The 14138-nt window shown below is 39.2% G+C and overlaps 1 protein-coding gene across 1 annotated transcript in view; it reads left to right on the top strand.

The window, feature by feature from the left end:
* SLC25A26 (solute carrier family 25 member 26) overlaps positions 1–14138 on the top strand; it is a 146131-nt gene that overhangs the window by 3353 nt on the left and 128640 nt on the right. Inside the window, exons 2-3 of the mRNA XM_007445669.1 lie at positions 9131–9287; positions 12891–13000. Of these exons, the coding sequence (XP_007445731.1) occupies positions 9131–9287; positions 12891–13000 (267 nt within the window). The remainder of the gene's footprint in view (positions 1–9130; positions 9288–12890; positions 13001–14138) is intronic.

Raw genomic sequence — 14138 nt, 5'->3', positions numbered from 1 at the left:
CCACAAAACCACTCTTTCCTTCCAGCCTGACTCTTCTCTCCCTTTCAGTACTTAGCTGTTTCATCGACCTTGTAGTTCATCTGGGTTGTTACTTGAGTGAAACCGAAAGCATCCCTGTCTCAGTTACTTTTAACTGGGTTACAGGTGAAGGAACTTCGGCAAGTGTTGGTGCTCTGCAGTGTGAAGTGCAGGCAGTCCTTTGTGTGTAATGTGGGGCCGTAAAGATGAATGTGCGGGTGGACATCATGCAAAGTGATCTTAATAATTGATGAAAACGATTATTTAACGACCTTTAAAAATTCTTGTCAATGTTAATATCTCTCTTACTGTCGATTGTGGAATTATAGGGAAACGGAAAAATAAAGTAAAACTAACATTTAGTATAGTGTAATTTAAAACATTAAGATTGTATTTCTTTGTACAGAAAAAATGTATCAGAGGTAATTTTAAGTCATATAACTTGCAGTACAGAACAAGTGTTCTTTAACGTGGAGTTTTTTGCTGGTACAGCTTGCTCTGGGACATCTTTGTTCTTTTCGTCACAGCCTCTTTCTCCGTATATGGTAAGTTCGCCTTCACTCATTTTCCTCTGGCTGCATGTCTGGAATCTCTTCAATGACAGCAGTGTCGATATTCCCACAGCTAATTCTTTTATAACTCCTTTTACATTTGATTTGAATGTCACTTTCAGTGTTAACCACTTGTCATTTATTTGCCCTGCTTTCATGTTTGTTGGCCAGTTCCCTCTTTCGATTATCCATTTTCGTGAAATGTCACCGTGGTCACTGTAATTCAACTGTCCTGTTAGAGGACTTGTGTTCCTTGTGGCCACTGAGATACATGCGTGTTGGTGCTGTGCAAAGCAAGGACTGCTTGTACTGTTTTCTTTTTTTTAATTGTTATTTTGTTTTTTTCTTTTCTTACTTTAGGGAGGTGGTTCTGAAAAAGCTTCTTCATAATATTTGTGTCTTCTTACTGGACATGCCCTTCTGCTGAGAACCACTGGCAGAAAGGGACTTGAGGGCAGTGGCATGGATTATGTTGCCAAGGCTTCTTAGGTGGGGTAAGAAAACAGAAGAAAAGATAAGAATGAAGTTGAAGGGAGGTTTTCAGGGTTTTTTGCCTCATACGTTTCTTTTCTGGAAGGCAGCTTCCTAGTCTGCTTTCTGGAGTCAAGGAAGTTAGTATCTGATGATGAAGCATTAACTCCATATCTCTAAGGGATTGGGAATTATGCTGCACATTCTCGAGCTTGCTTTGTGTGACTTGTTTCTTTTTGTCATTTAGGTCACAGTGGGCAGGTCTTCCTTTTTTTGCTCATTTTTGTGTTGAGTAGGCAGTCACCTAGACAGCGCTATATTCTCAATTTTGATCCATCAGTGGAGCATGCAAGGCACCCTTGGAGACCACCAATTGTCTGGGGCCACAGTCGAGAACCACTTCTGTGATGGAGGCATTTCTTCTGTATTTCAAGTACGAGGAGATGGAGCTACCTTTCCTTTCTCACTTTTCATTCAGTGTAAGAGGGGGTCCTGGGAAAGTTTTAGAATCTGAAATTTAGCTGTAAATGACTTAATATGCTTTTGTACCACTTCCAAACCAAATGCTGTGTGTTCAGATATAAGTTTTTTTTAAATTTTTTTTTTTGCGGTACGCGGGCCTCTCACTGCTGTGGCCTCTCCTGTTGCAGAGCAGAGGCTCCGGACGCGCAGGCTCAGCGGCCATGGCTCACGGGCCCAGCCACTCCGCGGCATGTGGGATCTTCCTGGACCGGGGCATGAACCCGTGTCCCCTGCATTGGCAGGTGAACTCTCAACCACTGCGCCCAGGGAAGCCCCAGATATAAGTTTTAAATATTAAAATTTTAATGGTACACACAGAATTTGAGTAACAAAATGCCAAATAGAGGGAAGATAAAAGTTGTACCCACAGTTTTTCCACCTCCACGCATCAGGTATTGTTACCTGTTTAACCAGACATATGTGTGAGCCTTTGCTCTGGTACTTGGGAAGAGCAAGAGCCTGGAAGATATGGTCCCTACCCTCAGGGGTGTGCAGTCAAGTGGGAGCAGACATTTAACAGAAAATAAAACAAAAATTAACCATGTAATTATGCATGGTGATAAAAAGTAACCATTTACTGAACACTTTAATGTGTGCTTATGCATTTTTTTCAGAGCAGAAATCATGTTTACAATTTTGTCTTCTCTTTTTTTTTTTTTTTGTATTCTGGTTAAAAAAAAATAACCCATAAATTCACATCCAAGCATCATAAAGAAATTTGAACAGTAGTGTTTCTCAGTTTTTTGAGTTTGATGCTGAATCGTTCCTGCACACGTCGCGTGATTTGGTTTTCTGTTGTGTGAATCCATGGGTGATTCTTGTCCAGGGAGCAGAATTTGAGGAAAGCTTTTCATTCATTATTGGTAAGGAAAGACTTTTATCGATTTTGTATATGCATTTATAGTTCAGTTTAATATATGAATGTAATCTTCAGTCTTTGGTCAAGTCCTCCTTTGTCTTTCACATGGTTTTTAATATTGGCCTGTCAGAAATAGGGCATCAGCAAACTTGGAAGGATATTTACAGTAACATAACACTAAAAATGATAACTCATACTTATTGGTAACTGAGGCAGGCATTTTGCTAAGCATGAAACAGGCTCATGTAGTTGTATTTAATTCTCATTTAATCTCACTCAGTTCTCAAAAACTCTGTGAAGTATAGGTACTATTATTTTTCCCCTTTCATGCACGAAGAAATATGGCCTTACCTAGGTTTAGTAGCTTTCCTAGGGAGACCCAGCTGAGATTGAAGCCAGGTCTGCATGTCTGTTGCCAAAGCTGTAGTCTAAGGCAATATTTAATCTGAAAGAATTTCTGGAGAAATGGAAGAATACTCAAGTCAAATTCTAGAACCATTATTGTATTCCTGAGAATAACCTTACCGAACAACACTGATCCTGCGCAGTCTTTTCCGTCAGGAGGTGATGAAAGGCACAGGATTTCTGGAAAAGGCACCCTGAATGTACCACAAAGCTGTCACTGGAGCTGTGGAATGACAAGAAGTATAGCAGCAGGTAATGCCAGGTTTCATTTGTCATAGTGCTATGGCAGACTGCAGCAGGGACAACCAGAGAGTGATTTGCTGCTGTTTTTCTTCTGAATGTTGTATCTTTCTGTAAAGTGTTTTCTCATCATCTTACATTTCCATGTGATTCAGACCAACAAACAAGTGTGGAAGCCCTGCTCCATCCCAGGCACTGGGTTATGTATTTAGGAGGGCCAAGGTCACTGACCTGGCTTCTACTCTGAAGGATCTTAGTGTCAGCCATGGTGGTTAGTGCTGAAAGTGAAATGTAAACAAAGTTATACTGGGGAGTTAAGGAAGTAGCCTTTAATTCTGACTGGGAGACTGGGAAAGGCTTCAGGAGGGATATGGCGTTTGGTCACAGTCTTAACAATGAAATAGCGTTTGGCAGGTGTGTGTGTGTGTGTGTGTGTGTGTGTGTGTGTGTATGTGAATGTGTTTGTGTGTATGTAATGGCTGGGGGGAGCAGGTGGTCTGCTGGCTGTGGTATACAGGAGACAAGAGGCATTGGAAGGGCCTTCCTGGCTGAGAGAAAAACCTAAGCAGGAGCACAGAATTGATAAGTTTCAGGATGTTTTTGGGAAACAGACTAGTCAGAGTGGAGGAGGCTCAAGGTCAAGAGTGTGCCAGATGAAGCTGAACAGGTAGTTTAGGGTCCAGGGGTCGAGGTTCTGAGTTACCCCTTACTGAGTGCCTACAGTATACCATATGTGACCAGTGAATTTGGGTGGTTGTTTTTGTTTTTTTTTGGTGAGGGAATATTAATTTGAGTAGCTCTACTTTTGTATGTTTTTAGTACTCATTGCAAAACTTGAACAATACAAAAATCAACAAGGTAATAATAAAAATACTCCTCATCCCGAATGTTTTCCCACAGAGATAATAACTTCTAACTGGTGTGTGTGGTTCCAGACTTCTAATTATGCACAGACAAAAAAAATACACATTTCTTTGAAAGGTGGGATTATACAGCATATATTGTTCTGTAGCTTATTTGATTAAGAATATAACGTGTTTCTGTATCAGCAAGTTCAGGTTGATGTCATTCTCTTAAAGGCTGTGTAGCAATCCGTTATTCTGATACAATACAACTTATTAGGTTACTTCTAGTTTTTTACTGTTAGAAAGAATTCTGTAGTAAACATTCTTGTATATTTATGAACTTATTTTTGTGGAAGAAATGTTTAAAAATAAAATAACTGGATCAAGTATTTTATAGTTTAAAATTTTCATTTTGCCAAATTGTCCTTCAGTAGATTATAATAATTTATGTTAATACCCGTAACCATTTTCATATTTTTAATCTTTTATAATGTAATTGGGAAATTTAAAATTTTGTTTTTATTTGATCACTGATGATGGGGAAGCAGATTTTCATAATTTTGTTGGCTGTTTATATATTTTTTTTGGGGAATTGTTTGGTCCTGTGTTTTGCAATTTTTAAAAAATTTGATGTACCTTTTTTAGGTTGCTTTGTAGTACCTTCTAAGATATGGTTAGTAACCTTTTGTTATAGTCATTAATTCATGTGTTTTTCAAATAGTTATTGAGTGCCTACTATGTACTGGGTGCTGGGAACATACTGGTGAACAAAACAGGTATGGATCTTATAGTTTCTTGGAACCTACAGTCTTTGAAGAAATGGTCAGATGCTCAACTACAGAATTAGAATTCTGATCAGTGTGTGGAGACATGAGGGTGTAAACCTAAACGGAGGGATTAGGGACACAGTCCTAGAAATGAGGAAAATCAGATGACTTGGAGGAAAAGAGAGATCAAGATGGTAAGAAGGTACCCAGCAAAGGGCTAAGGATGGAGTTAAGGGTGGAGAGGTAGATGGGGGACAGAACTTCTAGAGCCTTGTAGGCTGTACTGTGATCTTGTTCTTCATCCTAAGGGCTTTTGGAAACGTTGAAGAGTGTCAAGATGAAATTGAAATTTGTATTTTACACAGACAACGTTAGTGTAGATGGTGAAGGACCGCTGCGGGGAGAATGGATGGTGGAGGGGGAAGAAGGCAAGTATCACAGGAAGCAGAAGCCACAGCTCTCCAATGAGGTGGTTAAAGACCCTGGTGGCCACTTTGTTGTGGAGGAAACTGAGAATGTCAGGGAGGGATGTTTCCCCGAGAAGCCATGTTAATGTTTTGCCTGGTTCTTTTTAGTTGTGGTCTAGGCCAGGAGCATGTGATGATTTTGCTTAGTTAAATTAGACGGATGGTTTGATTTTGTCCTGTAGTTGAGCAGGAGTGAGTTTTTTTGTTTTTGCTTTGTTTTTTTCTGTTTTGCCAGCTTCATGTAATCTTGACTTTTTTTCAACTCCCAGAGGAATTTCAAAGGGTCTAATTTCACTAATTATACACTTCCTCTCTACAGCCTGCCAGCACTTTTTCCATTTTTAAATTAAGGTGGTGCTGTGTATTTTATCTATATGATATCAAGGTTATGCTATAAATAACTTGTTATGCTATGGTAAGGCTTGTTGGTTATCTGGCTTATGTTCTCTTTCTTTGGATTTTGTCTAGCACTTAGGGTTTTCAGTGTAAGCTACCATAAATCTTGAAACTAACCCTTTGCCTGATAACCTTTTTTTAAAAAAATTTTTAAATTAAAAAAAAAAAAATTTTTGCGGTACGCGGGCCTCTCACTGTTGTGGCCTCTCCCATTGCAGAGCACAGGCTCCGGACGCGCCAGCTCAGCGGCCATGGCTCAGGGGCCCAGCCGCTCCGCGGCATGTGGGATCTTCCCGGACCGGGGCATGAACCCACATCCCCTGCATCGGCAGGCGGACTCTCAACCACTGCGCCAGCAGGGAAGCCCAATTTTTTTAATTTTTAAAGATTTTTTTGGCCGCACTGCATGGCATGCAAGATCTTAGCTCCTCGACCAGGGATCGAACCCATGCCCCCTGAAGTGGAAGCATGGAGTCTTAATCGCTGTACTGCCAGGGAAGTCCCGCCTGATAACATTTTTGATAAATGATCATAGATAAAACAAATTTCTCAGGCTAAAGAAAAAAGAAATTAGTAGAGTCCCTTGTAATTCAGTTGATGCTGGCTTGATGAAAAATTATAAGCATTCCTTAAAGTGTTTGTTTAAATCTTAGATATGTTGCTATGTGTCTAAATACATAGGTAATTCTTAATCTTCTTTTAGCAGCACTTTTTTCAGTCCCATGAATTTAAGTGACATTTAAGTTATAGAAGTTTGAAATCCACAGAAGCAATTAGTAACTCTTGATTCATGGTTTACTAGATAAATAGATTCAATCTGGTCATTTTATTCTCAGACGATAAGAATTCTGATGAAACAAGGGCTGGAGAATCAATGCATGCAAAATAGCCAAATAGATTAAAAGAGTATTCACTTATTGATTAAAATTTAGCAGTAGACAGCAAGCATCTCTCTGAACCCACTCCTAAGATTAAAGAGAAAATTAGAATGAAGTGCAGCTATTTTTAAAGAAACCAGTCATATCAGTCATTCTCACCAAGATTTTCTTGTGTTTTGAGAAAATGAAGAGGCAGGCAAAATATTTTATTACCTACTGAATTTTATAAAATCCTTAAAGAATAAGTGAGAAGAATGTTGAAAAAGTTAGCTTTTTTTTCTTTTTATCTTTGCTACGTTACTTGTGAACTTTTTCCCTTGACTTAGAAAAGGCCACCTTTACATCTGGAAAGAAATCCCACATTGTCATTCTTTTACTCCCACTTGTGGTGCTTTACTGGCACATCTCTGTGTTCTTTTGGTGACAACTTTTTAGGTCATTTGCAGAGTATCCCGCGTGGTCTTTGGGGTTCTGTTATGCCTTTCAGTCTGATCATATAGTATTAACGTATATGGTAATGTACTTTTCTTTTTCTTTTTTTAAAATTTTTATTTATTTTTGGCTGCGTTGGTTCTTCATTGCTGCGCGCAGGCTTTTCTCTAGTTATGGCGAGTGGGGGCTACTCTTTGTTGCAGTGTGTGGGCTTCTCACTGCGGTGGCTTCTCATTGCGGAGCACAGGCTCTAGGTGAGCGAGCTTCAGTAGTTGTGGCTCGTGGGCTCTAGAGCTCAGGCTCAGTAGTTGTGGCACACGGGCTTCAGTAGTTGTGGCTCGTGGGCTCTAGAGCTCAGGCTCAGTAGTAGTGGCACAGCAGGCTTCAGTAGTTGTGGCTCGCGGGCTCTAGAGCACAGGCTCAGTAGTTGTGGCTCATGGGCTCTAGAGCACAGGCTCAGTAGTTGTGGCACATGGGCTTAGTTGCTCCACGGCATGTGGGATCTTCCTGGACCAGGGCTCGAACCCACGTCCCCTGCAGTGGCAGGCAGAGTCTTAACCATTGCGCCACCAGGGAAGTCCCTATGGTAATGTACTTTTCTAGTGTACACTAAATTTTAGTAATTACCTATGCTAACTAATTGAAAAATACACATTATTTAATTTCTCATCAGGGTAATTTCATTTTTCCAATGAAGTCTTGCAGTGTTTTTTTTTTTTTTTTTTGCGGTCCGTGGGCCCCCTCACCACTGCGGCCCCTCCCGCCATGGAGCACAGGCTCTGGACGCGCAGGCCCAGTGGCCATGGCCCACGGGCCCAGCCGCTCTGCAGCACGCGGGATCCTCCTGGACTGGGGCATGAACCCGCGCCTCCCGCATTGGCAAGTGGACCCCCAACCACCGCGCCACCAGGGAAGCCCCTTGCAGTGGTTTTATGGTGAGTGGCAAGTAGAGCAGAAAGTGTTTGCTAGGTACTAACCTTTGTACCACTTGAGCATTCTGTCAACCCAAAGGATGGAAACAGCGGATCATTTTGAACTCTGCCTGTATGTTTAAATAGTACTGATCCTTCTTTTTCTGTGTCATGGAATATATAATTTTTAATGTCTACTTTTACTTTTTGAATAGGTAATATATTCACATGGTTCAAAATCCAGAAGATAGGAAAAGTTAGCAATTCAGTTTAAAACTTACTATGTAGGAACCGTATTGAGAGTTGCCTCTTCGTAGTTTTTCTACCTGCTTACTGTGAAATGGTGTTGATTCATATCTTTAAATGATGCCTTTAGACCTTGTGTGTTGACCTTTCTTTGACAGTCTCTGAGTTCATATTTTTCTGAGTCTCTTTTTGCTTTGACTAAGCTGTAACCAGTTTTTAAAATATTCTACATATGCTTTAGTGTAATCACGAGGTGAAAACTTAGTTTTTAATCAGGTTTTAAAGTGCAGCTTCTCCAAAGCAGCATGGTATCTCTTGGGAGATGACTAGTTTGGGTTAGGTTTTAATGTCCTCTAGGAATTTCACTTTTTTTTCCCCCTTCATTTATTCACTTAAAAAGTATCAAGGAATTTTCAAATATACACAAAGTAGAGAGGATACCATAGGAATCCTTACATGTGTGATTCTTAAAATATGGATCTAGATTCACAAGGAGCATTACCGTTTAGAATGTAAGTCTCAAAACAATTTTTTTCTTAATGCAGATTCACTACTTATTAGTTAAAAAGGCAAAAAATATAACATTTGGTGTAATTTGGAAAGATCACTGAGATAAATTGTCAAATGAAAAAAACAAGGTGCAGCATACCACCTTTTACTTAAAAGAAAAAGGTAAAATAAATATTCATATTTGCTTGTATATGCCTAAAGTAACTTGGGAAGGATACAATAAGAAACCAAAACTGGTTACTTGGGTTTTTAGGGGCAGGGAAGGAGACTTTGAACTCTTTACCTTTCTGAGGTTTGTTCATTTACTTTTTTGAACCCTATGAAATCATTAAAAATAAATTTGAAATTTATTTTAAAATTATTAAAAATCATTAAACATTTTTTTAAAACAGAATATGTAATATAAAATTTACAACTTGAAAATATATCACAATAATGGTTATTTTCCCAGGGCAGTCTGTAGATTTAGGTAAGAGGTGTTTTGACTGTACCAAAGTAGTCTGTGGTATACTTTAAAAGCATACTTAAAGAAATATGCTTTAAAAACTACCTCATCCCCAAAATGGCAATTTATTTTATTGTAACCTTTTTTTCTTTTTCTTTTTTTTAAAGGCTGGTGGGGTAGCAGGTGTCTGTGTTGACTTGATATTATTTCCTCTGGATACCATTAAAACCAGGCTGCAGAGCCCCCAAGGATTTAATAAGGCTGGTGGTTTTCGTGGAGTATATGCTGGCGTTCCTTCTGCTGCTGTTGGATCCTTTCCTAATGGTAAAAATTATATTGGTATTATCACTGCTTTATATAAAGCCAAGATAATGTGATTTATTTTCAGAATGGTATGTGGTCCAACCCTATATAGAATTCCTTATATGATTGATGTAGTTGATCTCCTGAATTTATTTTCTATTCATTAATCCATTATTTTTGACTCAGCTGGTGTTATAGATTCCATTCTAGTGTATTTGTAATAAAAAATGAGCAATCTTTAAATGAGTGGTTTTTGTTGTTGTTAAAACTCCTTGTTAGAATCCTTAAAGTGTTCCTGTAACATTGATTGTAATGTCTTACAGCAGTTCTCAACCTTGCCTGCACGTTGGAATCTCTTGGGAAGTTTAACAAAATACTTAACGCCTGTGTCTCCATCAGAAGTTTAATTGGTCTGGTCTTTGCCTGGGTATCAGGAGTTTTAGTAGCTTCCCAGGTGATTCAGATATGAATCTGAGTTTAATAACCACTGGCTTGGAGATTCTCGTGGAGCAGATGAACCTAAGAGGCATTAAATCTTTGTCTTAACTAAATTGCTCTCAGATGATGCAACCCATTCCCACTAACCTCCTCTTTCCATTGTCTTGCTTTTGTTTTGGTTTTGAAGTTGTGTGATTTATGGCCCTTTTATTCTATAATCAGTATAATCTGTTTCATTTAATCCACCTCTTTTCAGATACTTATTTAAATAATTGTTTACTGATGCTTTGATTGGCACTCAAAAGCAGACTAAGCAAACAGAAAACCACCACTATCAAACACACACACACACACACACACACACACTCTCACACACTCTCACACACACACTCACTCACAAAACCCCTGCTCCAGAAGATTCTTAAATTCTGGAGTTTGATTTCTTTTTTCTCAGTATATTTCATTTTCTTGTTAACTTGACATTAAGATGTCTATCTACATCCATCTGTGAGCATAACATTCACATAAAGATTTGTAGAGCAAATCTTTTTGGTCCTTTAGTTTATCTTCCTGAGCCATCCTTAGAGCAGCCAACTGTTTTGAGGTTATCCTTGAATTATTTTATGTCTTAATTTTCAGTAATTGATCATAGCAAGTCGCTATTGAGGACCCACTCGATGCCAAGTATAGCTCTATATGTGTGAGAGGCGCCTTGGTTCCTAAATTTGTCTGTATTTCAATCACCTGATCACCTGAAGAGATTTTTTTTTTTTTTTTTTTAAAAGAAAGTACTGCTGTCTCACTCCCAGAGATTTGGGATTTAGTTGGCCTGAGGTGTGGCCTGGGCTTTGGAGGTTTGAAAAAAAAAATCCCCAGGTAATTTTAATATGCAGACAAGTTTGGGAGCCTCTGAACTAGGGAATTGCAAAGAAATATGTTACTAAGTCCCTGTCTTTTGGTCATCCATTCTTTTTTTTTTTTTTTTTTTTTTTTTTTTTTTTTTTTGCGGTACGCGGGCCTCTCACTGTTGTGGCCTCTCCCGTTGCGGAGCACAGGCTCCGGACGCACAGGCTCAGCGGCCATGGCTCACGGGCCCAGCCGCTCCACGGCATGTGGGATCTTCCCGGACTGGGGCACGAACCCGTGTCCCCTGCATCAGCAGGCGGACTCTCAACCACTGCGCCACCAGGGAAGCCCTGGTCATCCATTCTTAAGATGCCTCCCTCATCATTGTAACTATTCTTTTTTCTCTTATGTATTACGTAGGAATTGTTGGTAGATGAAGTATTAGTGATGGTCTTCAGGGTACATGGTGCTCCATTAAGCGCACAGGGCTGGTTTAGATTCTTGTCAGCAGGAGTTTACATACAGAATGTGGTTTTGAATTTTTGTATGTTTGAGAAAGTGGTGTTCTTTTTGCCCTGCTTTTTCTTTTTCTTTTTCTTTTTTTGACATCCACAGAACATCTTTGAATGGGAGGTGCTGGATAAAGAGTCAAAGTGTCAGTGTTTCAGAAATGGCCTTCCTGTTTTTCAGCAAATTTTTGGTGAATTGAAACTTTTTATGTGGCACTTTAAACAATTTTTGCTATTGGTTAACGTTTTAGACAGAGTACAGTGCACCAGTGTAACATTCAGAGGCTTGTAGACTTTTTTGAGAACATATTGTGCAGGGGCTATGGAAGGGACTGAGGGTCGAAAGAAGAGAGGAAAAGACCTGTATTCAAGACCCTTACTCTATGTTGAGAAGGGAATGTAGAAAAACCATAGTTCTTTGTTTTGTTTTCACTCCTGGGGGGTGGGTGTGGGTGGGTGGAACGTGTAGCAGGTGGAACTTACAGCCGAATGCGACTGGAGATATCCTAGCTCATTTAGTGAGTAGGCCAAAGTAGGAACAGCCTAAATAAGAATCACAAGTGGGAATTGGGAACTGCATTAACTATATACAGCTGCTTGCATGGTCATTACTCATCCGGGGACAGTGTGCCTCCTCATTTGACCTGCTGTTTGTTTGTTTGCCACTGAGGGATGTTTACAAGCTTGTTGACTTTAACTGTGGAGAACTGATTTTCACTACCAAGCTCTTTTCCTGAGTGTTTCAGACTTTACTGTGTGACATGTTCAAATGCCCTTCGAAAGGTGAATTTGCCATTTATTTATCTTTTGTGCCTCACCTTTTACGTGAGTGATGGACATCTTTTTATTAACAATACATGGCAAGTCTTAAAGCCTTCCTGTGCAGCTAAGATTAGTTCATGGTGATAGGGGTAGCTTTTTTTTTTTGTTGTACGCGGGCCTCTCACTGTTGTGGCCTCTCCCGTTGTGGAGCACAGGTTCCGGACGCGCAGGCCCAGCGGCCATGGCTCATGGGCCCAGCCGCTCCGCGGCATGTGGGGTCTTCCCAGACCGGGGCACGAACCTGTGTCCCCTGCATCGGCAGGCAGACTCTCAACCACTACGCCACCAGGGAAGCCCTAGGGGTAGCTTTTTAGAGATTTTGATTTCCAGTTTTAATTCAGTAGTTGATTATTTCCTTGATGTAAAAGTGAGTTGATGTAGTAAAAAGTAGCCATGGTTATTTTGAGTAACCAGCAAGAAAACATTATGGAATAGATGCTTTATTTAGTTAAGATATGTGTTTGCAATTTTAACCTGTCTAGAAATCAGTGTAGCTGATTATTTTATGACCATATATAAAGATGTTTTGCATCACAGAAATTCATATCCTTTTCTAAAAAACTTAACTAAAAAGTGTTAAGTGACTTATCAGTACAAACTGGTAAATGCCAGGTTAGCTGTTAGTCTTCCTCAGGGCAGGGATCATGTCATCTGCATGTTTGTAAGTCCAAAGTCAGGCATGTAACATGGGCTCAGTCAAATCTGCAAGAGTGAAGGGGTGGGGGGGAATAGTACATATTATTATTTTATCTTTATTGTTTATATTATAGTTATAAATATATACATATATTATATATAAATATATATAATATATGTATGTATTATATAAATAATATATATTTATAAATATTTATAGTTCAGTTTATTATTTATACTTATTTATATTACTTATATTATTATCTTTGTTGTAATTTAATAAGTAGAGTTGTAATTTTTTTCAAGAAACATATCTCAACAGTTTACATATATATTTAAACTTTGTGAAAGACTGGTTTGTTTTACATTTCAGCTGCTGCCTTTTTCATCACCTATGAATATGTGAAATGGTTTTTGCACACTGATTCATCTTCGTATTTGATCCCTGTGAAGCATATGTTGGCTGCCTCTGCTGGAGAGGTGGTAGGTAATAAGTTATGTGTATAAAATACTTCAGAAATGCAAAGTATGAAAATATCTTCAGTACAGGTATTACTTCATTTCATTTTTAAAAGACAATTCTTTTTTAAATTTGAAAGTCATAAATCCCAATAAACGTAAATGGTTTAAACATGGTAGTTGAAAGACAGTCTATATAGGATGAAAGAAAAATCCAGCTATCTGCTATTTACAAGAGATGCACCTCAAACATAATTATACAGAAAGAATAAAATTAAAGAGGTAGAGGAAAATATCCATGCAAATTTTGGTGGCTTCATGTTGGGTCAGCATAATTGAGCTGGACCTCTATTTCCTAGAACACCCTTTCCAGGAGGGCTCCAGGTTAGCCTGGCTACAAGAGAAAATTGCTCAAGATTTGTAAGGTGGAAGTAAAGCAGCGGTTCTGTTCATGCTCAGAAGGTTGGTGGGAGGTCAGGCACTGCTGCAGTTCATACACCTCATCACTGATCTGTTGGCTTCAGGCAGCAGTCAAGCCTCCAGCTCCTCCAACTCTCACTGGGTCTTCTCCTTCAGCTTCTCTAAATTTTGAGTCAGTTGTGTGGGCTCTGTTGTGAAGGGTGCCAATTTATGTTGTAGGTCACCCACATCATTGTGATTGGTGAGGGAGAATGCGAGTTCCAGTTTGTCCTTGCTCTTCCCCATTTCACATCCATTTTTCCTTCCTGATTGCATGCCTTCTAAGTTTCTGTCCCAACACTAGATGCAGAAGTAACAGTTCTACATACGTTGCTTAACCAGCTCCCACAATTACTGTTTATATCCCTGTAATAGCTTCTTATTCTTATCATTCTTAGTGGGTCTACTTCTCTGATCACCCCTAACTGATTCAGAAAGACTAGCTGAAAGAGAGCTGATAGTAATGTTAATATCAGACCAGGAAAAAAAAAAAAAGACTGAAAGCAAAAAACAAGGAGACCACTGTATAATGATATGAGGAACAGTTCTCCTGGGAGATGTAGTAAACCTGAACCTGGACTAAATAGCATAGTCTCAAAATATAAAGCAAAATGTTGCCAGAATTATAATGAAAAATGAATACAATTACTGTCTTCATTGGAGTTATTCACATCTATCCATAAAAGTTTTAGGACCAGGCAGG

This window comes from Lipotes vexillifer, unplaced genomic scaffold (genome assembly GCF_000442215.2).
Source record: "Lipotes vexillifer unplaced genomic scaffold, Lipotes_vexillifer_v1.1 scaffold239, whole genome shotgun sequence".
In the NCBI taxonomy this organism is placed as follows: domain Eukaryota; kingdom Metazoa; phylum Chordata; class Mammalia; order Artiodactyla; family Lipotidae; genus Lipotes; species Lipotes vexillifer.
This window is presented reverse-complemented; position numbering and strand designations above follow the sequence as displayed.